This window comes from Girardinichthys multiradiatus, chromosome 8, assembly GCF_021462225.1.
Source record: "Girardinichthys multiradiatus isolate DD_20200921_A chromosome 8, DD_fGirMul_XY1, whole genome shotgun sequence".
NCBI classification, from domain to species: Eukaryota; Metazoa; Chordata; class Actinopteri; order Cyprinodontiformes; family Goodeidae; genus Girardinichthys; species Girardinichthys multiradiatus.
In genome coordinates, this window is record NC_061801.1 from 24,319,219 (window position 1) to 24,346,886 (window position 27,668).

Consider the following 27,668-nt stretch of genomic DNA (forward strand, 5'->3'; position numbering starts at 1 on the left):
GTACAGTATTTGTAGCAACGAAACAAAACTCAGCTTTTTCCTGTCTGTTTCTTGTTCTTTGACTTGCACTTCAGCTTTTACTATGAAATATGTTTGGTCTAAATTTAGGCCTTCTTGGGACCTTATCACCAGTATGTGTCTGCCAGCTTTTATGGTTTACTCTAAACCGCCCGGTGGCATGCTGAATCACTGCACACTGAGCCACCACGAAGACCCCTATATGCTATAATTCGTTGGTGTGAAGAAATCAAATTTGATTTATTAGATTTCTCTGTAGTGCATATGCAGTAAATCAAAACGTATCATCTAGAATGTGTGACTGTGTTGCCTCCTTACTTGTCACATTGTATCTGTGTAATCTTCTGTCTTTCAGAGGCAGTTTGAGCACAAATCAATCTCTGTGTTGTTCCGATTTAGCAGAATAACTTTTATAAGAAAACAGAAACTTTAATAACCTCTTTTGCATGTGATTTCCCTCAATTTTATTTTATTTTTTTTCTGTTTGTCTTAGACAAAAAAAAAACAAGTGATGCATCTGTCCTTGAATGAAATTCCATAAACCTTCTTTCAAAGAGAATGCCTGTCTAGTTATTCCTTTCTCCTGTGTTTCAATCTAAAAAAAATCATTTTAATTTACCATCCACCCTTTCAGCTTTCTAAAACTCACAGTAATGTTTGGAATCAGAGCATATTTCCCTGAAGGCATGCTTAAGTTGAACTAGAACAAGGACAAGGTCTCCCATTGAGCGTGTTTTGAACCTCAAAATAACTATACGTATTTCTTGGTGCATTCGGGGCTTGTACAATCTTGTGTTGTATAAAAAGAACATGATATAGTATTTTAGTAAGGGGGAATAACATCAAAATTACTATATTTTAATATAATGTATACTAATTGAATACTATTGAACAAAGCAGTAGAAATTAAAATGAAAATCTACTTCCACCAATTTAAAAGATGTCTCTTAATGCATCAAATATATTTTTCTTCTATATTTACTCATATAGTCACAGTCTCACTGCAGAGTTTCAGAGTTAAGAGGTTTATATGCAGTTTGTGCCGAAGTCTAGAGCACAAAATAGGCTATGTGTTCATCTGGCATCACTGCTACTCGTTTAGGGCGTTTAGTTTCCAATAAACTCAAATTTGAAAATATTGGACCATTATGGAGCCCTGTAAGAAATGTAATCTTGCCTTTATGTCAACAGACAATGTTGCATTGCATTTTGGAAGGAACTGATTTTATGCTTTCCTAGATAAGGCTGTTAAATCTATTGTAGGAGAATAAAATAGATAAGTTGTATGTTTTTACTGCTAGGTTTATCGAAAAACACTTTAGTTGGAGATGTGAATAAATTTATACCAAACAAATCCTATTCGCTTTCTTCTTGAAGAAGAAAGAAAGGACCGATATCAATGTATAGATTCATTTTAAGGAAACACTTTGTTGAACGCAGCTGGGAACTACTATTTTGAATGTACTTTGAAGCTTTAAAATTTAATCTTTTTCATCTAAACAAAGACTTATTAAGTTGCATTAAGTTCGGCATTAAAACAACTTAATTGTAGCTTCAAAATGACTTGACCAACAATATCACCTCTTTATCTTCTTTTTATGCTGCAATAAACAACTGACACCATATACTGTATATACAGACATAGAGAGCCCAAATGCATGCTACCCAAATAACGCTTATTTCAGTCCAAGCAGTTATTTGCAATATGCATATTGCATATAGCAATATTGTGATAAAAATATATTTGCAGTATACAGTGCAGCCCTAGTTTAGGCAGGCATAGAAAATAAAACATAAGAGCATTGCATAAAAGCCAAAGATGTTAAAATACAGATTCTCGAGGAATAAAAGGAAAAATTAACTCGTTTATTTGTCAGATGGCTTGATGAAAGGCCACAGTAAACAAAAATGTTTTCAGTGCTGATATAAAGAAACTAACATATTCTGCACATTTCAGGTAATTTGTTCCAAAGCTGAGGGGCACAGAAACTAAATTCTGCCTGACCTTGTTTAGTTCTGGTCCAGGGCACACTGAGAAAGCCAAGAGCTTATTTTCATTGTGGTCCCGGCAAAGAAAAAACAGGAAGGACTGCTGGAAACAGTGTACGACAAAGATTCATAATGGGAATCTATACTGTTAAAAACTTTGCTGCATGGTAAAGCATTAGTTCTACACTGCAAATAAAACATTGAATAGCTAGGCTTGGGCATCAAGGAATGCCAAGTTTCAAAACTGCAAAACATTTTCATTCCCACAGTTTAAAGTAGATGTTATACACCAATAAGGCTTTTCCTAGCCAGTGCCAATTTCCAGGTACTTTTAAGGTCTAAGGAGTACAAGACATAGTCCTTAGGTCTGCGGGTCTTTTGATAGGTAGTTTTGAATCCAACAGAAAATTAAGAAATTTAAGACCATTCTCATTTATGCATCACAGCATGTATCGCAACAACTTTTTCTGATTTTTTTTACTGAACTCAATAAAGTACATTAACATGTAGCATTCATCCATAGACCAAAAATGTCTTAGTTTTGATGCATCCATCTATCTATCCATTGCCTATATCCACTTATTCTTTGTCGGAGTTGGGTCATCTCTAGCAGTCATTAGTTGAGAGGCACTTATATCTTGGACACAAAAGATTTTTTGTCAGTTGACTTGTTGATCGCAGGTCACAACCAACAAAGGACATTTTTTTTTGGTTCTCCTCTAGTTTAAGTCCTTCTAATAAGATGCCAAAAAAGTGCCAGAGAGAGTCCAGCTGTATGGAGCTATTTATCTCACCGCATAAACATAATAAGCTGATTGGTTAAAGGTTGGCATGAATTGAAAATGAGGCCACCAGTTTTATCGAAAGTTGACAAAGTGTGAGAACATTTAGGAATATGATTCTGTCCATTATGTAACAGATCAATGCTATAGGACTAACGACAGCATGAGCAGCCCAGAAAAAGTTTCACCAACATTTTTTTCCGATTGCTTCCTTTTGCAGAAGCTTAAAAAATGTAATCTTGTGTTTGCAGAGCATGACTCTGACACTTTCCTCCTCCGTTGTTTCTCAGTATTAACAGTTATGGGTCAGTCAGGACTGTGTAAACAGCCATATTGTGACACAGCTAGTCATTGTCATGACAGAGCGGGGAAACAATTAGGGGAGAATTATTTTTCTAAACATTTCTGAGACTTCATTGTAAAACTGCTGTATTTCTCAGATTGATTTGCCTCCCCTGAGCTGTTGAATTCTGCTGTTAACACTTCACTTTAACATGTAGGATATGATAAAATAAACACCAGTTCTTGGTGTATTTTGTGCATAAGTAGTCTGTTTCTTATTGCCTTAAGAGAGAGAAAGATACAACTTGTTTACATTATTTATTGGTGTTAATAAATGTTTTCACTAGACATTTTCTCCCAACGACATTTAAAAATATTTCACCACATCTTCTTGTCTGTATCATATACTGTGCTGTAGGTTCATGCTGATGCACAGTGTGCTTTATCTGTTCCCTGCAGACCTGAGAAAGACATTTGATCAGGAACCTCTGGGGAAGGAAGTGTTACTCGAGCAGGAAGTGTTGCTGCAGTGTCGCCCACCTGAAGGCATCCCAGCAGCTGAGGTAAGGTTCAAAAAGCGTTTTTATTGAGCTGGTGCACTTAAAAAAATGTCTGAATAATGTCAGTTTTTTCTTTAAAAAAAGTTCTGATATAGACGTGAGAAATGGAGGCAGTTGAGATTTCCCGCACTAAGCTCGGCTGAAACCTCCCACCTCAAATCCGGTAAACTGGCTTCTCTGAAAAGAGGTTTATGTGATTTTCACTGACTTTTTGGGGTCAGTTTCTGATTAAAAGTAAACATCATGTCTGATGTAATTTTTTCCAAATAACATTTTATAAGGATTGCTTAAATGCCTAGCACCCACATTGCTATACTGTATATTCAGCTGTAAAACCAGGGTGCACATTTTAATAATTTACACTTGTGTTTTTCAGATTTCTTTTTCCCTAAAACAATGCTGAATAAATCTAATGCAATGCAGTGCACAGATAATGATATTTTTCAATACTACATAGGCTACTAAAGTGATTTGGTTTTTTTTCCTGCATACCAGCCAGTCACAGCAATTTGAAGGAGAGAAAAGTATCTGCTGAGAGCAAAAAAAATAAAAAATAATAAGTGTATCTGTGCAACCTTGTCTTCACTACTATTTCCTCCTTGCCTTTAAGTGCCAAAGCTCAGTCTGAAAAGGCTCAGTCGAGATAGCAGGAGCATAAAAATACAGCTTGGAAGTGTGGTTTGATGGGTTGAAGTTGAGGGTGCTAAACTCTTGAAGGCTGATTGACCCGGAAAAGCTGAGTTAAGTGGGTGGAACTGTGCAGAATTTATCCCTGCTGCAAGTGCTGACAAGCTGAGTGGACAAATGTTGAGGGACGCACTGCCCATGTACAACCCAGCCTTCAGTTTGGTTGTGACTATGTGCATGCCTCCATCTGGATTGCTTTGTCCAACTTTTGATTGCTCATTTGGGGTCCAGTCATGATCCATCTATGTCTTCTATGTTAAAAAGCTGGTTGGCAAAAACCCAGTGAGAGTCGGCCATGTGTTTTCTTTGTTGTTGTAATGTTATCGACCTTGTTAGCTTTCCTTTTAGAAACTGAACCAGGGTTATTTTACTATAAGCAGCAGAGGCAAAGGTTTTCCATCTGTTCAACACTGTTGGTTTAAAAGTAACACTGTAGTCAGGATATGACTTGCAAAAGTATTTACATCCCCTCATGTTTTTGTTTCGTCACATCACAAAAACAAGCTTTGGTGCATTTTATTATGATTTTTGTCATTGACCAACACAAAGTAGTGCATAACTGTAAAGTTAAAGAAAAGTGATAAAGATCGATAATAAAGTACTTACCCCCTGACAGATTTCTTCTGTTCTGACTTTTTTGTTACATTTAAAAAACAGGTTTTTCTATATGATACCCAGAGTAAATAGAAAAATCAATTTTTAAAAACGAAACACCAATACTAATTGATTAATCATAAATTAACTCTGGTTAGCGACATTTTTATTATATTTTTTTACCAGCCACAGACAGCCCTGATTGCTGACAGAAATGTGGAATCAATAAAGGACTTAAATAGAACCTGTCAGATGACATGAAGTAGGCTATAAAGTCTCAAAGCAGTACACTGTACCCCAATTTAAAGATATTCAAGAACATGAGAAACAAGGTATTGATGTTTATCAGTTTGGAAATGGTTACAAAGCCCATTCTAAGGCTTTAACAAACAACAGAAAGAGTCATTTTCCACTGAAGGATAAAACAGTGGTGAACCTTCCCTGGAGTGTTGCAGATTCTGAAGGAGAATGTCCATCAGTTAATGATTTGAAGCTTTGTTTCCATTATGTCCTGCTGCAGGACCTTCCAGCAGGACAAATACCTCTAAACATGCAAACAGAGAGAATATGGAATAATTTGAATTAAAGCGTATTCATTTTGTTTTTTGGAACGGCCCAGTAAAAGTCCATCTCTAAATCTAACAGAGAATCTATGGCAAAATTTAAAAAGTTCTCACACACCATCTAATCTGACTGTGGCTTATCTATCCTGAAAAGAAGAATGGGCACAAATATTAGTGTTTAAATGTGGAAGGACAGTAGAGACATATACCCCATAAGACTTGAAGCTGTAAATGCATTAAAAGGAGGTTCTATGGAATATTGGCTCAAGGGCTAAAAACAAGTGTACACATCAGTTTTCATTTTTATCTGCAAAACATTTGAAAACAAAGTATCACTTGATTCCACTTCACAATTATGCACTACTTAGTGTTCTTCTTTTACATTAAATCCTAATAATCCTGCTTTTGCCGGGCATTGTACTCAGTGCTTCTGAACCCAATAAACTTTACCATTTATATTGTTTCATGGATTGGTATTTTGACCGCTAATAAACTGCATCTATGTGCACAAATTGGTGCTTAAAAGATTCCTTTTACATGGTAATATCCCCGTTTTACCCCAGAGCCAGCTGATTTAGAGGGAAAAAAGGAAAAACTGGTTTTTCATCTGTGTTTGTCAGGCCTTTTCTCACACTAGCTCGCCAAAGAGAAGCGTTGGAAAAAAGCAGATGGGGCTAAGGCTGTGGTTACATATGAGTTTACAGAAAAACGTAGCAGCCACTGCGACGGGAAAAGATCTGTCACATTTCGCCCGCTCAAGACACAAAAAATATAGAGGATGAAAGAAGCTGAAGGCAGAAGGAGGAGAGCTGTTGTGGTTTTGTCAGGGCTTGATTCACTGAGATGTTGTCAGGCCTACAGTGGGCTGCTGGTTCACTCAGTGGTTCGTTTGCAGGCCAGTTACTGAGAGGCTGGAAGAAGGGCTGCCTGTGGCTGGGCTATAAAAGCATTGCTTTGACAGAACTTTTTGTTTTTTTATATGAACTGTATAATGTGCCGTGCATGAAAACGACAAGCTGGACATATACTTGTGCTGATTGGTCGTTGTCAGTTGAACATCACGTGTCATTACAAGGGACATAACCTGAGGAAAATATTTTTCCTCATAGTTGAGTGTACATCATGATTTCAGATGACCAGCTGGTTAAAATAGATCCAATATTGAATTAAAAAGGAGAAATCAAAAGCTGTTTGATTTCTCTTTTTTCAAACTAGGATAGAAGAATCTCTGGAATCGTTTTCATAGTATAAAAATAGAGCGGCAGCATATTCCTATGCTACTATTCCTGCAGCATATTTCCTCACCATCTCCTGTGAGCTTTTCTATCTGATCACCTAAACATTTACATGAGCGTCAAGGGCAATTAGAGACAATCTCACTGGCCAAAGATATTTCTGGCATGCAGAATGAGACTGCAAAGCATTTGATATATGATATGCAACCAAATATCGCATTCAAACAGTCATTTGCAATTAAGAACTGCAAACATTGATATTTCCATGATGATTGTGATTCATTATATTGTGCAGCCTTACTGTAGCACAAGTCATATTTGACTAATGTGCTAGAGGCTTCCCTAATGACAGCTGACAAAACATGCTGTATAGCAGAAAACAACCATAACATTAAGCAAAACTAATGATTCAGCTGCATAAACAAATCTTATTCATATCTCCTAGTCTGCACTACCACTACTACTCCACCGCAAAGCCTGTGTGACACACATTTATTCATCTGTAAGTGCCCACTATTGTTTCCTGCAATTCTCCATCAACATCTGCATGTTGCCTCGATTTTTGTGACCCTGTGTAATGTTTGATGGGGAAATTTGCAGTTTTCCCCCATTTGGATATCATTACTCAGGGATCCAACAGGAAAACAGTTCTTTTCTTCTTCTCTTGTGAGCAGACTGTTGACAAATACGTGCAATGTCACCCCATGTGAGGCTGTACTCAAAAGTATAAATCTCTGGGTGGAACTCAGCTGTTAAACTTACTGAAACATAATTTGAATACAAGTACAAATATGTCAGCAAGGTTCAAGCAGAGTGTGGATTCACGAACATGGAGACCTTTAAGGCACAGGTAGACAGAAAAAAGAATGCAGGAGCGATTCTGGCAAAAACAAGAAATATTGCTGAATCCATATGTAGTAGTAGGAGTCATGTTTAACAAATTCACTGAACAAATGTTAAGGTAAAGACGTAGTACGAAAAAGCTAAATATATTAGATGCATTTACAAAAAAACTAAATCCACACTTTTAAATATCAAAGTAAATCTGTTGTTTTTAGGAGAGAAACAAATCCCTACACCATTTGATCCGAGTGACCTCCAATCTTCCTTCTTCCTCTTCCCACATTTCCTATGATTTACATCAGTAGACGTCAGGATGGTTAACCAAAGTAATGACATCCTATGGTTCTATTTAAGTATTTGTGATTCTTTCATGGGTTTCTTTTTGCCACGGTTCCCCTAAAAAGTAAAGATTCTCCTGAACAGTGCAGATAGGTTCTGTGTTCCTGCTGCAAATTTCCCTAACAAAATATGAGAAGCAACCTAGAGTTCAATTTGAGGTATCCTACCCAATATTTTTGAATCTTTTTAGCATACATTTAGCTGAGTACAGCTAGTCCCTGGATACTGGAACACACACCACACAGTAACCCACTCTCACAAAGAAAACAAGCAGCAGGCATTTATTTTGGCTCTCCTTCCGACCATTACCAGTGGAACTTTGGCCTCCGCGTACTGAAATACAGAGAGTGAGGTTTCTGAAACAGCATAGGGTTTCAGTCATGTATGGTCTGAATAAATTAGACACTCAGCAGGCTCTCTGAGAGCCATTGTTACATGTTTCCATAGCCATGAATATTTGATACATACTTAATCAGGTACAGAGAAGAAAATGTAACTGTTGAGGGAGTTCAAGGAACAAAGAGGAAGGAGCCATTTGGCAGGAAAGGGCACTGTTTCACTATTATTTGGGCTTAACTGGGAGCTGCATGGAGTTATAGTAATAAAGGTAAAAACAGGGCTGGGTTGCATCAGCTCATTGCAGATCTTTCCCCCTTTGAATACCACCATGATGCTCTTTCATCAACTTTTGAAGGGCCTCTGCACAAACAAGGCTGGCCCCTTTTTGTACTTCAAAAATATGTGGCAGCCTCATAAAATGGACAGCTCAACGAATATAGCATTATTGTGCCTTTTATTCTGCCAAGGCCCCCATCTCCATTTCACAGCACTTGTCATGGCCCTGAGACAAAGAAGAAAGTTCAGAGGTGATGCTGCACAGCGAGCTGCTAATCCCGTTTCCATGGGAGCAGGATTTTAATTCAGGCATCGCTTCAGTCAGCTGGGGTCCTGCCGTGTTATCGCGGGTATCAAGTCATTGATGCTCTGTGGGGAACGGGCACCGCTGCAGTGATTAAGTCCACTGACTTTGCTGAGAAAAAAGCACAGAAGCACAAAGATCTGCTCTTTAAGCTTTTCTCATCTGGAAAAAATAAAATTTAAACAGTTTTAACATCGAAGACAGAGGGACCAAATTTAAAATTTTATACCTATATTCTGGGTAAGTATTAGGGTTACATTTTGCTTCATTGCTTTAGGGTCTGTAATGCTGTTGCTTTGATGTGCTACAGTAAACTACTTTAATGTACATAAATAAATCAATCTCATCATCTGTCAAATACTTCAATCTGAATGAACTAATTTTTTGCCATTCCACCGTATGATTTCTATTTCAGATTTAAAGAAACAAAGCGCTTTATGTCAGGATTAAGATTTAATCTGGTTTCAAATCCAAAATCCAATTTATTTTAAAAAACAACAAGTTTGGCCAAAGTGTGGCACAAAAAAAAAGATACATAAAAGATAAAACCAAGACATAAAACCTACATTAAAACAATTAAAAAATTCGCAAGTGAAAAAAAGATGGAAGCAAAGATACTTGTCTGGAAATATTTCCTTTAAATATTAAAGTTTGGGAGCCAGAACAGAAAAAGCTTGATCTTCTGTTTCCTCTTAGTTTTCTGACCTATAAGCCGCTGGTTGACTGATCTAAAAAGGAGGATAAGGCTGGAGTAAATCAGAGAGGTACCGAGGAGCAAGACCATTTAGGCATTTATGAACCAACATTAGGATTTAAAAATTTATTCTGCGATGCACAGGGACCCAATGAAGGGAGGATAAGATAGTTGAGGATCAATCAAAGATAATTACACTTAATTTAAGATTATGCTAAGGATCAACAGGAGCTAATAGTAGAACCTAGAATTCAAAAGTACAATTACCCAGACTAATGTAGTACTGTTATTTTACTCTAAATACTACATAGGCTCAAAATACTACAGTAATAGGCTAAAAGAGAAATCTTATAACTAGGGGACTTAACATTTAAACTAGTATTTAGCAAATTATAAATGAAACATTTACCAGTTTCTCAGGAGGAAAGAAAGAAAAGTTATTCTAAGCATCTCTGACTTCTGGCAGTCAAACGCAATGAGCACTGTAACTTTATAAGAAATTAGTACTAAGACTTGACCAACTTAAGCACTTTTCATGCCTCAACAAATTAAAGTGTTTTATTTTACACACAAGACTAAGCCCAATAAAGAAAGACTGTACATACCAAGAAATAAAGTACTGTGGGAAATTCTCTCAATCAGCTCATTTCAGCCGCTTGTATCCGTGATCTCGTTCTTTCGGTCATGACCCAAAGTTCATGGCCATAGGTGAGGGTTGGAACGTAGACCGACCGGTAAATTTAGAGCTTTGCTTTTCGGCTCAGCTCTCTCTTCACCACAACAGACCGGCACAGCGCCCCCATTACTGTGGCAGCCGCACCAATCCGTCTGTCGATCTCCCGCTCCATTCTTCCCTCACTCGTGAACAAGACCCCGAGATACTTAAACTCCTCCTCTTGAGGCAGGAACTCCCCTCCAACCTGAAGAGGACAAGCCACCCTTTTCCGGTCGAGAACCATGGCCTCTGACTTGGAGGAGCTGATCCTCATCCCAGCCGCTTCACACTCGGCTGCGAACCACTCCAGCGCATGCTGTAGGTCTTGGCTACAGGACCACGTCATCTGAAAAAAGAAGAGACAAAATCCACTGGTCCCCAAACCAGACCCCCTCTGGCCCTTGGCTGCGCCTAGAAATCCTGTCCATGAAAGTTATGAACAGGACCGGTGACAAAGGGCAGCCCTGCCGGAGTCCAACATGCACCGGGAACAGGTCCGACTTAGTGCCGGCAATGCGGACCAAACTCCTGCTCCGCTTGTACAAAGACCGGATGGCCCCTAATAAAGGGCCCCCGATTCCATACTCATGGAGCACCCCCCACAGGGCATCACGAGGGACACAGTCGAATGCTTTCTCCAGGTCCACAAAATACATGTGAACCGGTTGAGCAAACTCCCATGAACCTTCGCGTACCCTGTAGAGGGTATAGAGCTGGTCCAGTGTTCCACGGCCGGGACGAAAAACACACTGCTCCTCCTGAAGCCGAGGTTCGACTATCGGCCGGACTCTCCTCTCCAATACCCTGGCGTAGGCCTTACCAGGGAGGCTGAGGAGTGTGATCCCCTTGTAGTTGGAACACACCCTCCAGACACCCTTCTTATGAAGGGGGACCACCACCCCAGTCTGCCAGTCCAGAGGCACTGTCCTCGACTGCCATGCAATGTTGAAGAGGCATGTCAACCATGACAGCCACACAACATCCAAAGATTTGAGGTACCCAGGGCGGACCTCATCCACCCCCGAAGCCCTGCCACCACGGAGCTTTTTAACCACTTCGGTGACTTCAGCCTGGGTGATGAAAGAGTCCAACCTCGAGTCCCCAGCCTCTGTTTCCACCACAGAATGCGTGATGGCAGGATTGAGGAGATCCTCGAAGTACTCCTTCCACCGCCCGATAATGTCCTCAGTCGAGGTGAGCAGCCTCCCACCCCCACTATAAACAGTGTTGTCGAAGCACTGCTTCCCCCCCGCCGGACGGTTTGCCAGAATCGCTTCGAGGCCAACCGGTAGTCCTTCTCTATGGCCTCACCGAACTCCTCCCAGGGCCGAGTTTTTGCCTCTGCCACAGCCTGGGCCACAGCACGCTTGGCCTCACGGTACCCGTCAGCCGCCTCAGGAGTCCCACAAGCCAGCCACAGCCGATAGAACTCCTTCTTCAGCTTGACAGCGTCCCTTACTGCCGGTGTCCATCACCGGGTTCTGGAATTGCCGCCATGACAGGCACCACAGACCTTACGGCCGCAGCTACGGGCAGCAACATCGACAATAGATGCGGAGAACATGGTCCACTCGGACTCTATGTCTCCAACATCGCCCGGAATCTGGTCAAAGCTCTCCCGGAGGTGGGAGTTGAATACATCCCTGGCCGAGGGCTCCACCAGACATTCCCAGCAGACCCTTACTATGCGCTTGGGCCTCCCAAGTCTGTCCGTCTTTCTCCTCCTCCAGCGGATCCAACTCACCACCAGGTGGTGATCAGTGGACAGCTCAGCCCCTCTCTTCACCCGAGTGTCCAAAACATGTGGCCGAAGGTCTAATGATACGACAACAAAGTCAATCATTGACCTCCTGCCTAGGGTGTCCTGGTGCCAAGTGCACTGATGGACACACTTACGTTTGAACATGGTGTTCATTATGGACAATCCGTGACTAGCACAGAAGTCCAATAACAAAGCACCACTCTGATTCAGATCGGGGACGCCATTCCTCCCGATCAAGCCTCTCCAGGTGTAACTGTTGTTCCCCACGTCGGCGTTGAAGTCCCCCAGCAGAATAATGGAGTCCCCGGGAGGGGCACTATCCAGCAACCCCAACAGGGACACCAAGAAGGCCGGGTACTCTTCACCACCGCTCGGCCCGTAGGCCGAAACGACAGTCAGAGATCTGTCCCCAACCCGAAGGCGCAGGGATGCGATCCTCTCATCCACTGGGGTAAACCCCAACATGAGACGGCTGAGCTGAGGGGCAACAAGCAAACCCACCCCAGCCCGCCGCCTCTCCCCGTGGGCCACTCCAGAGTAGAAAAGAGTCCAGCCCCTCTCGAGGAGATGAGTTCCAGAGAACCACGCTGTACGTGGAGGTGAGCCCGACTATTTCTAGTCGATATCTCTCGACCTCCCGCACAAGCTCAGACTCCTTCCCCCCCAGTGAGGTGACATTCCATCCACGTCCCCAGAGCCAGCCTAAGCATCCGGGGATCGGGCCGCTGAGGTCTCCACCCAATCCTCTCTGCACCGGTCCCTCGCGGTTCCCTCTGCAGGTGGTGGGCCCACTGGGGGATGGCCTTGCGTCTCTCGTTCGAGCTTGGCCCGGCCGGGTCCCACAAGGAGCAACCCAGCCACCAGGCACTCTCCGGCGAGTCCCAACCCCAGGTCTGGCTACAGGGTGGGACCCCGGCTCCGCTGTACCGGGATGTACTCGATGTACTAGTCCTCATGAAGGATTCTTGAACCGCTCTTTGTCTGACCCGTCACCTAGAGCCTGTTTGCCATTGGAGATCCTACCAGGGACATTTAAGCCCCAGACAACGTAGCCTCTAGGATCATTCGAGCACTCAAACCCCTACACCACGTTAAGGTGGCGGTTCAAGGAGGAGTTAATTTTAATTGTATTATTTCTCAAATTCTGTTTTCCATTTTTCATAAAGCAAATACATTTTTTGACCTTAAAAAGTATCTAATCTTGGGCGCGGTGGTGGTGCAGGGGGCGGGGAACATGCCCCATGTACGGAGGCTGCAATCCTCAATGCAGCTGGGTTCGAGTCCCGGCCCATTGATCTTTGCTGCATTTCTTTCCCTCTGTCTCTCCACCCCATTTCCTGTTGTTCAGCTTACAAAATTTAAAAAATGATCCACAATAGTTTGTAAATGTGTTCTAAGTTGTGCAACAATACTGAATGTACAGAGACTGTACTTCCTGAGGCAATTCAAGAAGTGCAATCTTCCACAGGAGCTGTCATCTTCTACACTGCCATAATTCAGTCCGTCCTGTCTTCATCTATCTTAGCGTCATTCACGGGTCCAGACTGCAACGAACAGTCAGGTCTGCATCAGGGCGTACCTCCTCTCCATCCAGGACTTACACAGGTTTAGGGTGGAGAAAACGGCAGCTAAAATCTCTGCAGACCCCACACACCCTGCACATAAACTGTTTAGGCTTTTACCATCAGGTTGGCACTACAGAGCGCTGTCTGCTAAAACCAGCCCCACAGGGAGTTTATTCCCCCAGGCTGTTTCTCTGATGAACACTTGTTAGAGTTCCAGAACAATACAATGCATTCTTGGACTGATCTCACATGATCTTCTCTTGTAAAGTCACTTCTGTATATATGTATACCTAAAATATATTTTTTATTTCCATTTATTTGTATATAGTCAGTCAGTCATTTTCTACCGCTTATTCCATAGTGGGTCGCGGGGGAGCTGGTGCCTATCTCCAGCAGTCTATGGGTGAAAGGCGGGGTACACCCTGGACAGGTATTTGTATATATATTTATTAAAAAAATCTTCACTGAGAGTAATGTGTACTGGAGTCAAATTCCTTGTTTGTATGCATAATCTTGACAATAAAGCTAATTCTCATGATCGGGATCCTTTTTGTTCTTTCTTGTTTTTATAAAAGCGACCGATATTTTGTTCCTTTATAGTCTCCGGTCCATGTTCTGTGGTTCAACACAGGGTTAAGTTAGTTTTCCAAAGAGGGTATCTTGTCCAACCAACACGTCACCCAAAACATGCTTAGCTTCATCATTATTACTAAATGACGTGACTCAGCATAAACTGCTATGAAAACGTAATAAACACGCATATTGCTCTGCTGTGGGAGGTTTTTACAGAAAGGGCAGGGTAATGTTAGATTGTTTCCTCCCTGTGATGACAGGTTCTGGTTGTGAACTCGGATCAGAATATGTTCTCTTTACTGTTCCAATTAATTACGTGTGGATAAAACCTACTATCAGAGCTGTTTACCTGCTTCATAAAAGAAGCACTTTGGTTTGCAAGTCGTGGTTATTAATGAACGGTGTTAATAGTGAGGCCTCTGTCAGTAGGCTGCTGGTTTGCGGTAGAAATGAGCTTCGGCTGAGTGGGTCACAGAGCAGATAGGCCAAAGAAAGGCAGAAGACAATACATGCTCTCTTTTGCTGCTTTTTCGCTGTGAACTTTGATGTAAGGATAGACTTGTAGCACACACTGATCTTTGCGGATTTGTTATCTTAAATGCACAAATGACTTTTCACATTTTAAATGTCAAATTCTGCGAAACACTGGTTTCCATGATGGGTGTTTCCATAAAAATTCCAATATATTCCAATTAGCCTAATTGCTGAACTTTACTGACATCCATCACCCGCTTTTCTCACAGTCTACTCCACATAAATGTCATTCTTAGGGATTAGGCTTAGTTTCATTTAAATGTGATTTGGAAGCATACCAAAACCAGCACATTAGCTCACCTTGCCAACAAAGAGCTGAGCACTATTTTCCAGGAAGAATGGGGCCCTGTCAAGTTACGAAGGAGTACCAGGAATGTCAAGAGTAACAGCACTTCAGTACCCACTGAAACAGCTAAGTGCATTTTCATCAAGGCTTCCCGTGGGAGATAATGTGTTTGTGGGCACCAGACTAACTCCCTGTGGCAGCCGACCAAAGACTGCCCTTCAAGTGTTCAACTGCCAATCACCAAAGTTTTTCGGTGTAAAGGCTGTGATTTCCTGTAAAAGCTCAAATTTGTGAGGTTTTAGTTTTCTCTGTGAGTCACTTTTCTTCCTGCTGTCAAATTCCAGTGGGTCAACTTTACCTGGAAAATGCCATGCCGAAGAAGCTTTTCTGTGACGCAGTCTGTTCATTCAGGCTTCCTGTAAATACGAAAAGACATTTAAAAATAGACAGAAATGTGCTCTTAAAATTAACCAGTGAACTACTCAACATGTGCTGCATGGGCAATGACAATAAATGTTTTCTGTGGGATATTATATAAAATTTTGCCTAAACTGGACAGTTTATCTCATGATTTTCAGCCGCCCACTTGTCTTCTTACTGAAATTGCACATTTGAAAGATTTTATTTTTGATTCCTGTAAATAAAATAGAAAAAAAAAAACATAAATGAGCCGTAAATGGTCCTTAATTATTCATGGAGAGAGGTGGCATTATACCATTTGTGTAAATGACAGTTTAAGAGAAGTCCCACCAAACTGCAAGGTAAAGTAAGAACATACAATCGTGGCATTTTTGCGTTTGCTTTTGCAACTATCAACTTTTTAAACTTACCATTTAGCATGCTTCCAGGACCATCTCTGCCTGCACATGTACTGTAGTATGTAGCGGACTGGTTGATGGATCGATCAGAGTCCTCAGCCAGATTTCCGATCCAAGAAGGACAACATTTGTCTGATACTAATGTTATAACAGACTGGTTCAATGTTTTTTAAAATATTATGTAATTTGTATTCCTACTGATTTAAGGAACAATGTTTGCCGAAATAATGCAGTGTTGTTTTTAAACTGAATACATGCATAATGTTTATCCTGTTGAACAACGGTGCGTAATTATGTGTTCCATTGCGCAACTTAGAAAAACAGCACCAAAGCAAAGGCAGAGAACTCTGAGCTATCTCTAAAGTCTGCTGTTTGGAAGCATTATTGTTTCTCATTAAGTCACAATGGAGAAAGAAAGGTGGACCGAACCACAGCTTGACTCATTGTATTCAAGGGTGATAAGGTATGTGGTCATTCTACAAAGAAATGTAATGCTTACTTTAAACCATAACCAGTGGAATATAACCATCACAGTGGTACAGAAAGTCTGCTAACCCAGGTGCATATGGCATTCATCCAGCCCAAATACCAGTAGAGTTTTCAAAGCTGCCAACATTCTCTTACACTCTTACACTGTATTGTCAGTACATCAAAACTATTTTTAAACTGATTTAAAGTTTTTTTTTCATCATCAAATGTTGCCACAATCTTTTTCAAAAATTCCTGTGCAACAAAATTAAACATTTGTAGAGCTTTTATTGTTGTATAATATTTTTAATAATTGACAAAACTAAAACAAATCTCCTCTCAGTTCTCTGTTGTTTACTTTTTGAAATGCTAGAAAAAAATCAATTGTTGTTGAAAGGTGTAAACGTTTTTAAAATCTCTATAATTTCTTAGATTAGTTCTTAGATCACTGTTGAACAGTATAGAAGAAATGCATGATTTTTGTTTTGTACTGAACCCTTATTTTTGTGTACCGGTACATCCATTTCAGTTTGCAAGAGAGATCTTTTTTATTAGATTTCCATTTGATAATACATTTGAAACAGTAGTTTTTTAGTACATTTATAATAAGAAAAATAATTATTTCTAACACTGTTTTGCAGTATTAACTCCATATACATATAAAAAACAAAAAATTGGTATTAAAATTAGAAAAATGTTTTACCAACTCCTTTTCCGTTTTTTATTTTTTTTTATTTTACTATTTAAGTTTTAAATTCTAATATAAATTATATATTTGTCAGTAATTGCCTTTAAAATAGCATTTAAATGTTTTTTGGGTTTATTTACCCTTGAGTAACCATAGCTTTGGAGGAAAGCTGTGCTAACAATTCTGCAATTATTGTCTGAATTATTATAATTTATAAAAGCACAATTCTACAAAATGTAACTTTGTTTAAATACACATACTAAGAAAGAAAAAAATAAGAAATAATTGTTTCTAATTAAGTCACAGGCACAACAGTGATTGATATCCATAACAGTTCCTATAAAATAAATGGAACTCATGCATTTTTGTAATTTGAGGCTCCTTTCTATTAGTTCTTCCGGATAGGAGTCCATCAAAGACGACACACATGATTATAGACATGATAGAACGTGATGTCCCAAAAATTCCCCTTATTTTTTTTACCGTCAGACCCACTTAACATGTGTTTTTGATATGCCAGTATACATGGCAGGCTAGGAAACAGTGTGACAGGTCTTTGAATTAGTCCCTGACTGCTGAAAATCTGCTTCTATTCAATATATTCACAATATATTCCTCTCTGATCAACACTATCTTATATACAAGTTGTAGAAAAACATTTTTTTTTTTACCATCACATCTCAGAATATCAAACCTTTTGTGAATTTGGGCCTCTGAATATTTATACTGCTCACAATTCCACACTTGTCATGCATGCATCTGCAGAGCATATGGCTTCTTCTTTGCTAATAAATGATTTAATTATCAGTTGGTAACCTATTGTGCATCATCCTGCAGGTTTGTCATTAGAGTATGGAGAGAAAATGCTGTGAAAAAAATTATAAATGAATAATTTAGATGAGACCGATAGTTGGACTTAATATGAAGCTGAGGAGTTCATAATGACTTTTTTGTCACACACATCTGAGAAACCTATTTTTCTTCACCTTCCCTGTCTTTTCACACTCTTCTCTTCCCCCACACACTGCTGGGCACTCTATTTCTGACTGCGATGAGTAATGATTTTTTTTCCCTCGCTTTGGTGCTTAACAAGTGTGTGGATTGTAAATAGTGTGTTCTGTGTATTAGGCTAATTAGTGTTGTGCTGGAACAACCAGGCAGAGCACTAACCTATCCCACTTGGTGGCTACTCCCACGTTGCTGTTGCAGTCTGGTTTGCAGCCAAATTTGTTAGCTAGAGGGAGAAGGAATGACAGTGGTAGGAGACCGACGAAGAACCCTGATTTTGGACTGAACTTGATATGTGTTTACAGTTCATGGCAGCCAATAATGACACTTTTAATGTTGATAATTGATCAAGATCTTGTTTTTAGGACCAGACAGGTACTTTAGCTGATTAATTGTATGCAAGGTTTTTTGGGGAAGAGGTGCTAATGTACTGTTTTATATATGTGAAACTAGTCCAACTTATTTATTTTTCAGGCATTCATTATAAGGAATGTGAAAAAAAAAAAAATTGTTCTTGTTCTTTGCTAAGTTGTCTGTTACAAAGCCTTTTTATGCCTGTATGAATCACAAGTCAAAAAAATTAGTTTTTGCAAATGAAAGAAAACCACTCCTTCAAGTTCTACACTTACAATTAAAGACACAATCATCTTTAAAAGACCATCATAAAGCCTGAAGAAGTTTTTAAGGTTTAAGGACCACAGTTGCTAGAACCTCTGGCTCATTGGATGCAAATATGAAGAAATGAGAAACATCTGAAGACTTGTCCAATTCAGTGTAAAAGTATTCATGTGAAGGTCTTGGGGATTTATTAGGTAATATTAGTGAATAAAGAGCATCATGAAGACCAAGGAACAGAACAGACAGGTCCAGGAGAAAGTTGCGGAAAACCTTTAATCAGGATTGGTTTATAAAACAATGTTCTAGACTTTTTACATCTCACAGAGTACTGTTCGGTCCATCATCATAAAATGGAAAGAGTACACTGCAAACCTACCAAGACATTTTCATCCATCTGAACTGACAGGCTGGTAAAGAGGCAGCAAAGAGGCCCATGATTACTCTGGAAAATCTTCAGTCATCCAAAGCTCAGGTGTAAGAAATCCCGTTTGAGGTTTCCTTAACACATCTAAGGCCCACAGCAAATGTGTGTAAGAATTTGATCTGGCCAGAATAGACAAATAGAGCAATTGTTTTTGCCTTCAAACGAAACACTAGGTGTGGTAAAAAACCTAACACTGCACATTATCATATTCACCCCATCCTCACAGTGAAGACAGCAGCATCATGCTGTGTGGATTATTTTCTTCAGAGGTGAATAAGAAGCCGATAAAAGTTGGTGGGATTGTAGATGGAGCTAAACATGAGCACATGAGTAAATATGGAAGAGAACCTGTTAGAGGTGGAAAATGGCTTGAGTCTGTGGCAGAGATTCACCTTCCAGCAGGAAGATGACCCTAAACACAGAGCCAGAGCTACATAAATCTAATGAGGAATTTGTGGCAACATTTAATCTTCACAGATGCCCATATTTTTTTATTTGATCCAGTTTGCAAAGAAGAATGGGCAAATATTTACCTTTCTGGATGTGCAAAGCTGGCAGAGACATAGATTGATTATGTAATTGCAGCCATATATGGTTCTTCAAAGAATTGATTCAAGGTTGCTAAATAAACCTGTCAGGTTTGTCTTTTAAAAGATTATTAAAACTAATAATTAGCAGTTTTCTTTCACTTCAGTTATGTACTGCTTTATTTTGGTATATCTCAATAAAATGCAGTAAAGTTTCTGAAGTTAATATTATTAACAAAGTTCAGCCTATTGTTTTATTTGCTTTATACTATCCAACACATCTTCATTCTGATTATGTTTTTTATTTTTTTATTTTAGTTTGCCTCAGTTTGCCTTAGGTTAAATATAACCTTAAAGTTTTCCTCCTCAATCATTCCTAACCTACTCCTTCTGAAAACCAAAGTCACATTGCTGTAACTCCACCTCTACCTTCTGAAACTCACCCATCTTTTCTTTATTCAAGTACATCCTTGAACTTCTGCAGTGATAGATTAAGTGTATATTTTGACATGCTGGTAACTGCCCTCCTACAGATGCACCTGCTCTCTCCTCTCTGTCTTGTGTCTCCCTGCATCGCTCTTTTTGCACATCTTCCTCTCCTCCACTCTGGGTCTAAGTTTCCATCTTGCTGTCTGTCACTTGGCTGTATCCGATGACAGCTGACATGTGGCAATTTCCCGGTTGTTAGTGACGAGAAATGTGCCAATTACCTCTCTGGATGTTTTGCTGCCAATCAGACACTAACGAGCTGTGTGAATGTGTGTGCGGGTGTGTGTATGTGTGATGCATGGATGTGCAAGTTTGTGTATCTGCACATGTGCAGGCTTTTAAGTCTGCTGGCATCAAAAAAGATAGGGCAAGTGTAGTATGAGCAATAGTGTTTCACAAAGTTTGATCATATATAATTTGTTGAATACATTTTTGCCATTTCCTCTTTGTTTTTGGAACAGACTTAAAGATTGGTGAACTGTTGCTTACTTTTGCTCACACTTCCCAGTTTATAAGATTCTGCCACAATCTTTTTCCTTGTCACTCCTTTTTTCTTCCAGCCCCTCCATCTGCACTGAAAGGTTCTTTTGTTCAATTTTTAATTACCTATTCCTGTAAAAGTGCTCTTGACATCTGAACGTGGCACGTCTAGAAAGGCTGCCTCTGTGATTGGTGAAAATTGGATACCCACCTCTTTGTACCTACTGTCAATCTCTTTTTCTTACCAAAAACCGCTTCTAATGCTTTTCACCAGCGCCTTCTTCTCAGCACCGGCTGATGCAAGTACTAAAGGAGAAAATATTTGTTAAGTAAACAAAAACCCATTGTTTCTCATGTTTGCATCATTTAATTTGTTCTATTCAGGACTTTTTCAGAACAAGAACAGAAGACACAGAAGGTTACAATAAGATCACTGTTAAATCTTTGTTCTCTAAACTCCTGAGCCTTTCACCTTCTCTCTCTCTCTCTCTGGCAAAATATATTTTTTTTCCATTTAGTATCATCATTAGATGGAATTTTAGCCCAAATATCCACAAAAAAAAAAACATTGCAAACCCTACTAATTGAATGCATTTACACATTCATTAAAAATGACAAGGAATCTTTTGCTGTTTGCTGTTATTTTGCTCTGTGATCTTGATTAGTGTTAAAGATACTGTGGGGGATCTATTTACTAACCTTGTAATATAAGAGTAGATCCATAAAAGAGGTTGCAGATCACTGAACTCCCACATTGGGATGCTCCACTCCTGAAAGTTATGCCAGATGCCACTGCAGCCACTTTACCAGGTGTCGTGACAGATTAGTTAAAATGAAATAACAGAAGCTGATTTAGACGCTGTGGGCCGAGATGACTGGTCATAAATAGTGTGGAAGATCATAATTCACATAAGCTAGCTCAAAGTTCAGCACAAACGGATTAAAACAGATTTCTGTTCAGTTTCTTGGGCTAGAGTCACAGCTCCAAGCACAAACTAGTTAATATCCATTTATCGGTTTTTCAAGGGAATAAAGTCTACTACAAACAAGATTTTTAGCAGTTATAAGTAAATAATTAGCCAAAACATTGGCGTCATTACATATATTTTTGCAATGTGATTTCAATCATTTAATGTAAATCTGTCTACTTCTTTAGTGTAGCCTGTGCTTATACACACCCTCTACAATTATCGGCACCCTTGGAGATAATATGTATAAAGTCCTTTAAATAGATTGTTGATATGGAGACTTGCATGATGACAATAAGACGTTGAAGCTGTTTTACACTTTTTAGTTATTGCTTTGACTGTAGATATGGGCAAGGTTAAGATATTGTTCTCTTGTCTTTCCCATTTTTAAGAGTGGTAATGACCATCTGTGTCTCATCAAATATACGCCTCTGGGAACGAGGATAACAAGGATTACGAGTTCCTTGACAGAATGATCAATGCAAAAAATATAACTATATATGACCTAAAAATTTGCTTTGTTTACAGGAAATGTGAGAGGTGCCATTGATTGTGGCACGGGTGTTTAAAAAAAGAAACGATAATGTGTTTAATTGGAATTCCCCCCCATTGAGTAAATATACTGAAATTAAAACTTGCATTATTATTTTATTTTTTTCTGTGAGAAATTATAGAATTGTAAAAACTTTAGTTTAAATTCTTTTTACCCATCTTTGCCAGGGATTAACAGTATGGAGTGTGCTGTATATAGTGTGCTGGATTTTAAGATCTATTTACATTAAGGCGGCTCTGATTTGCATAATTGTCTGCAGTTAAAGCATTGTTTTAAATTGCAGTCAATTTAAAAACTCATGCATGTAATACTCTACTTTCAGAAAATCTAATCTTTTACATCAGCTCACAAAACCTCTACTCATGTAAATGAAAACCTGTTTTTGTGTTGGTATTTTGGCAATACTTACATGTACAGTCATCAGGAAAACAAAAGTTAAATGAGGCAGAATGACATTTGCTATTTTATATTAGTTAAACCCAAAATTATTCATACCCTTGCCAATTTTTTATTCAACAAGAAGTTTGTTTTTCAAAGGAAATGAGACAGATGTCTCACAAAAAAATATAAAATAATGTAAAAAGATATCAGTTTTTTAAAAATCTGTACATTTTATTAAAATGGCATATCAAAAATGATTTATACCATACTAAGAAACATATGGAAACATTTTTTGGGGGGATTACAGGAATCATACACTTTTTATAATTGCTGACCAGGTTTTTGCCTTGTTCCTTTGGTATTTTGATGATTTATCTTTGTTGATGATCTACAAGTTTTTCATGTTAAAAGGCCTTGGTGTCAATACCCTAATCTTTAGATCCCTGCACAGGCTCTCTTATCAGATTCAAGTCTGGACACTAGTTGGGCTAGTCCAACATGTTAATATTACTTCAATTAAGAATAAAAACAAAAACTATCACACAACACTATGTGGATCTAAAAACGTTCAAGAATTCAGGGAAGTTTCTATTTATAACTGTACAAAGTCATTAAATACAGCATTCCAACAGCATTTCTTTAAGTAAGCTCTGCCGCAAATCATCAATTGTTTATATAAAAACCTACATTTTAACTCAGCGGTCTTAATGATAGACAGTTTATTGGGTCTTCTATACTTTGCTGTAAAAGTTATGTTGCATTTAGTTGCAGACAAATCAAATGAGCGAAAGGTTTAGTTTCAGTTTGCAGACAGACACTGGTGCAATTGTATCCCGGCTGGCTCCGTGAAATTGATTAGGCTGATACATGTTTATGAAGGAAAACATTCATAAACACCAAATCTGCAGAGAAAATACTTCAAGATTATGGAGGCTTACTGTGAATCGCAGCTCATATAAAACTCACCCAGTGTTTGTGGAGATCTAGGTATGTCATGGGAGTAGTGTGTTATGAGCTGCATCATGTTAGTGCTGCACACCGTATTTTGAAAGACATTTGGTGTGAAGTAATTGTATTAAAAATATTTTCTTCCCAGCCTATTCGGCGTTTTCCCACTGGATAAGAAGAAGCAGGTGTTTTGCAGAGGTGTTATGCCACAGGCGTCTCTTAGTGATTGTCATCTCAAACTGAGACAGCTACTGGTGGAGCTGGTACCATGCTTCAAGCATAACACCCGGTGCATTGTCACAAATCAGTCAATCTTCTCTTTTAAGAGACTTCTAACGATGCTGGTCTTATAACAGCAGCCAATGCATTGTGCATCAAATGCTGTTTCTGTGGAAATCCATCAACAACAGTGCCTGTTTTGTCTTTGTAGGACTCATATTAGTGGAGATACTTTATCTCTCCTGAGAAAGATCCTTTATAAACATTCCACCTTATCTTCGTCTGTACTCCTCATCAAGTCCCGCTCCTGTTTTTCACTTCACAGGAAGGTAGCGGCTTGCCAGGCGTACTCATCAATGGACAGTTCCATTGAAGACAACCAAAGACCCAGGAAATATGTTTGAATCAAAGTGACTTCAGAAAGTGAGAAAGGCACATGTTTTTCTTTAAAACAGAAAAAAAAAAAACACTAAACCTTCACACCTCGTAAAGAGAAAAGGGGGATCTTGGAGAATTACAGTCAAATAAAGGCTACAAATGATTCGTTGTTCTCAGATGGAGCCCGGAGTTCAATATCGGAGTGATTCAGAGAAATGAAGCCCATAAGAAAAGGTCAGAGCTCTCGGCTTTCGCAGTTCTAGAGAGTTTGCTTTTCTTCGCCGCCAACAATACTGCTGTTACTGTAGTGCTTTGTTCTGAGGGAGAATAAAAAGAGCATGATAGCTATTGACTTTTTGTAGTTGGACCTCTGAGACATAAACAATGGTGTAATCCTGGCACTCACTACTATATGAGAAACTGGACAGAAACACAAAAAACTATAGCAGTTTAAATGCTTCAACATATTGTGAGTTTTTGTCCTGTAATTTGTCTTGTCCAGTGGCGGTTCTTGCATGAATGCTGCCCTAGGCAAGTCCCTCCTACTTCCCCCCATATTCATCCATCATCAATCTCTTGACAATGGTTGGGTGCATGAATCATCTGGTTTTTTGGTGCCTCTCTTTTGTGTTTGACATGTAAAGTAACGGCTTTAGAAATCTTAAACTGCATTTTAAAGAATCTGTGTTCAGTGTACAATAATCCAGGTTAAACCAACCAGTGTAGGTATTTTAAATTTTGAACTAGATACGGTCAAAGATCCCAGATTCCTTGAAGAACCATGAAATAGCTCTTTAGTTTAGCATTGAACTTTAATGTCATTACTTACATCAGCCATCTGCGGAGTATGGACATATTTTCCTACAGCGTGTACAGGAGGTGGGAAAAATAAGCAATAGAAATCTCTGTTGAGGTGCAACTGATAAAGGTTTGAGTGCCAATGCTGCCCCATGTTGGAACGGCGCCCTAAGTGAGGAGCCATGTTGCCCATTTTAAAAACCATCACTGCTCTTATTTTCCCTCTTGAAATACTGGCTGTTTGTTCTCTTATAATTTTTTTTGTTTTTCATTTTATTTTAGGTGGAGTGGTTAAAGAATGAAGAAGTTATTGATCCTGCAGACGACAGAAACTTCTACATCACCATCGATCACAACCTGATAATAAAACAGGCCCGCCTTTCCGACACCGCCAACTACACCTGTGTTGCGAAGAACATTGTGGCCAAGAGACGCAGCACCACCGCCACAGTGATTGTCTATGGTAAAACTCTGTCTTCCTGTTCCAACTTTTCATGACTGCAGCTCAGTAATTCTGGCATCTTTCAAACAGTTTAGTAATGCTCACAGTTTTTGACAGTGTTAATATGATAATTCACCAGCTCAAACGCTCAACCATTTGATCTGAAAAACCTCCACATCCCCCACATGACAGCTATGTGAATTCTCAGAAAAAGTGTTGAATTCTGTCACAAGGTCGGCTCAAGTCAAAATAAATCAAATTTCAAAGTCGCTATGCATGAAGGGGGAAACCGTCTGTCACCCATAGAGAGTAACATTCGCTCATTTTGTTTCTGCCGGAAGGTGTGCGGGGAGCAGATGATTTACGGTTTTCTGAACTTTGTGAGAGGTGTAGATGTCGCTGAGCCATACTTAAAGAGACCCCCACTGTGGCTCCTGCATAGGCTCAGCAACCGTCTCCCCAACATCAACTGGCTTGGTTCTTACTGCACAGCGTGGCTATAAAGATAAACCTCAACATGTGCAAGAGGCTCAGGACTTAACAAATGACACATTAAACAAATGTTCTATAGAGACAATATCATTGGTTTCTGAGTGAAATGGCTTGATAGCTCAGTTAGTCAAAACTCGGAGATACTGTCATCAGTAGATCTTGTCCAATCTGTTCCAGACTACAAACTGCTTACAGTTATGATACTCTATAACATGTACATACTATATTTAGTTAGAGTAAGGACATCATTTTTTTAACTTTTTTTAATTGTTATTGTTTTTAGTTTATGATAGTTATATTCATTTCTGTCTTCTGTCAGGACATATATACAAAAGCAGAAAAATATTTCATGCAAGATATGTGAGAACTAAGCTGAAAATGGCAGAAAAGTGACAATGTTACAGATGGCATACAAAACTCCATCATCATTGCATAACATCATGAAAGTAGTGATAGCAAACTCTCCAGCTCAAATGGGAAGTTATAAGGTACAGATTATTATGTCGATTAATCCAGTGAGTCATAAGAAATATTCTTTATAAGAAGTAGATTAGAACTCTAACAGACAAGCGCCCTACCCTGGGATTTAAAAGTTATCTGTAGTAATGCCAATCTGCCTGAAGTTCACCACATAATGGCTTGTGGCAAAAAATGTAACTGAAAAAAAAAATATTCTGGCAGGCTTCAATTTGTTGTAAGTTCTGCTTGAGGTCTCCCCACCATTGTTACTGTGATGTGCACTGGCTTGCATCAGCACGTTTCTCCCAGCAATGGTGTGACCAGGATGCTTAGTCAGTCATGCTGTGGTTGTGTGAAACATAGCAGCAGTGAATGGAAGCAGCTGAAAGTGTAACGTTCTACAAATAATCAGTCTATGTCTTACCGGTGAACGTTTAACTACACTATAGTTACATAGAGGATTAAAGGTTACTACGGGCTCACCATCTGTCACACCACTAAAACTCATCTTATTTGCCTTATAACATCATCGTTGGAAGGGAGGTTAAAATACTGACATACAATCTGTTTTTCATTTGGTTCAGATACTGGGAAAAAATTAGTCTGTAAACTTGCAGAAGGGACATTTAGAGAGCGGCTACTGATTTCATTTAATAACAGCTAACAATAAAAAATAAAAAAACAGGAAAAATAAAACATTAAAAACCACTGCAAACACAAAACTTTCTATTTTGAAAAACTTTATGCTCTTCTTTATGGTCTGGCTGTTGATTCTGCGAGAGCTGCTGTAGGCAGCTGGCATCAACTGAGCTGTGTGCTCGTCCTTTAGTTTTAGTTTATCCCAGTTTAGAACAGAGATCGCTATTGGTGGATTAGATTCAATGACCTCAGCTATTTACTTTTGTAAACGTCATCCCCTTTTTGTGCATAAAGGATCTTTGGAGAAACTCTAGTGCATTCAACATACATTATTTGCCAAAAGTATTAGGCTGTCTACTTTTACATGTACAGGAACTTTGATGATGTCCTATTCTTAATCTATAAGGTCCAATTTGTTGATGTACCCAATGTTGCCAGCAATAGAAACATCTGTAAACATCTTCCATAAGTTCACAGAAGTCCATAGTTAGATGAGAAAACTAGAACTGCAGCCTCTGTTCAAATTCATCCCGAAGGTGTTGAAGGTTGAGGTCAGGACCAGTGCAGGCCAGTCAGGTTTCTTCACACCAAACTGTATACACCTGCAGCCATGGAAATGATTGTAACACCAGCATTCGCTGGTTTGGTAAAGGGACCCAATACTTTTTGCAATATAGTGTATTTTTTATTAGAAAGGCCTTTTCTATCAAGAAAGGTATCTGGTTTCTGTCAAATGCAATTGGCAGTTTGAATTGTATGGTTTTCCGGTGTTAAATAAGATGATAAATGCTTTTTAAATACAGATGCAGTAAATGCACATAAATATTACAGAAGTGACCAGATGCCTGCAACTGATACTGCCACCAGTTTCAAATCCATAGTTTTTTCATCTCTTGCCTCCTTCCCTGACTCTCTCCTGGACCTGTAAGTG

The 27,668-nt window shown here is 39.3% G+C and overlaps 1 protein-coding gene across 4 annotated transcripts in view; it reads left to right on the plus strand.

Moving 5' to 3' along the window:
• Nucleotides 1-27,668, plus strand: part of unc5cb (unc-5 netrin receptor Cb) — a 179,543-nt gene that overhangs the window by 113,470 nt on the left and 38,405 nt on the right. For all 4 annotated transcript variants that reach the window (XM_047373008.1, XM_047373009.1, XM_047373010.1 and 1 more), the window contains exons 4-5: nt 3,531-3,634; nt 24,988-25,168. In XM_047373008.1, the coding sequence (XP_047228964.1) occupies nt 3,531-3,634; nt 24,988-25,168 (285 nt within the window). The remainder of the gene's footprint in view (nt 1-3,530; nt 3,635-24,987; nt 25,169-27,668) is intronic.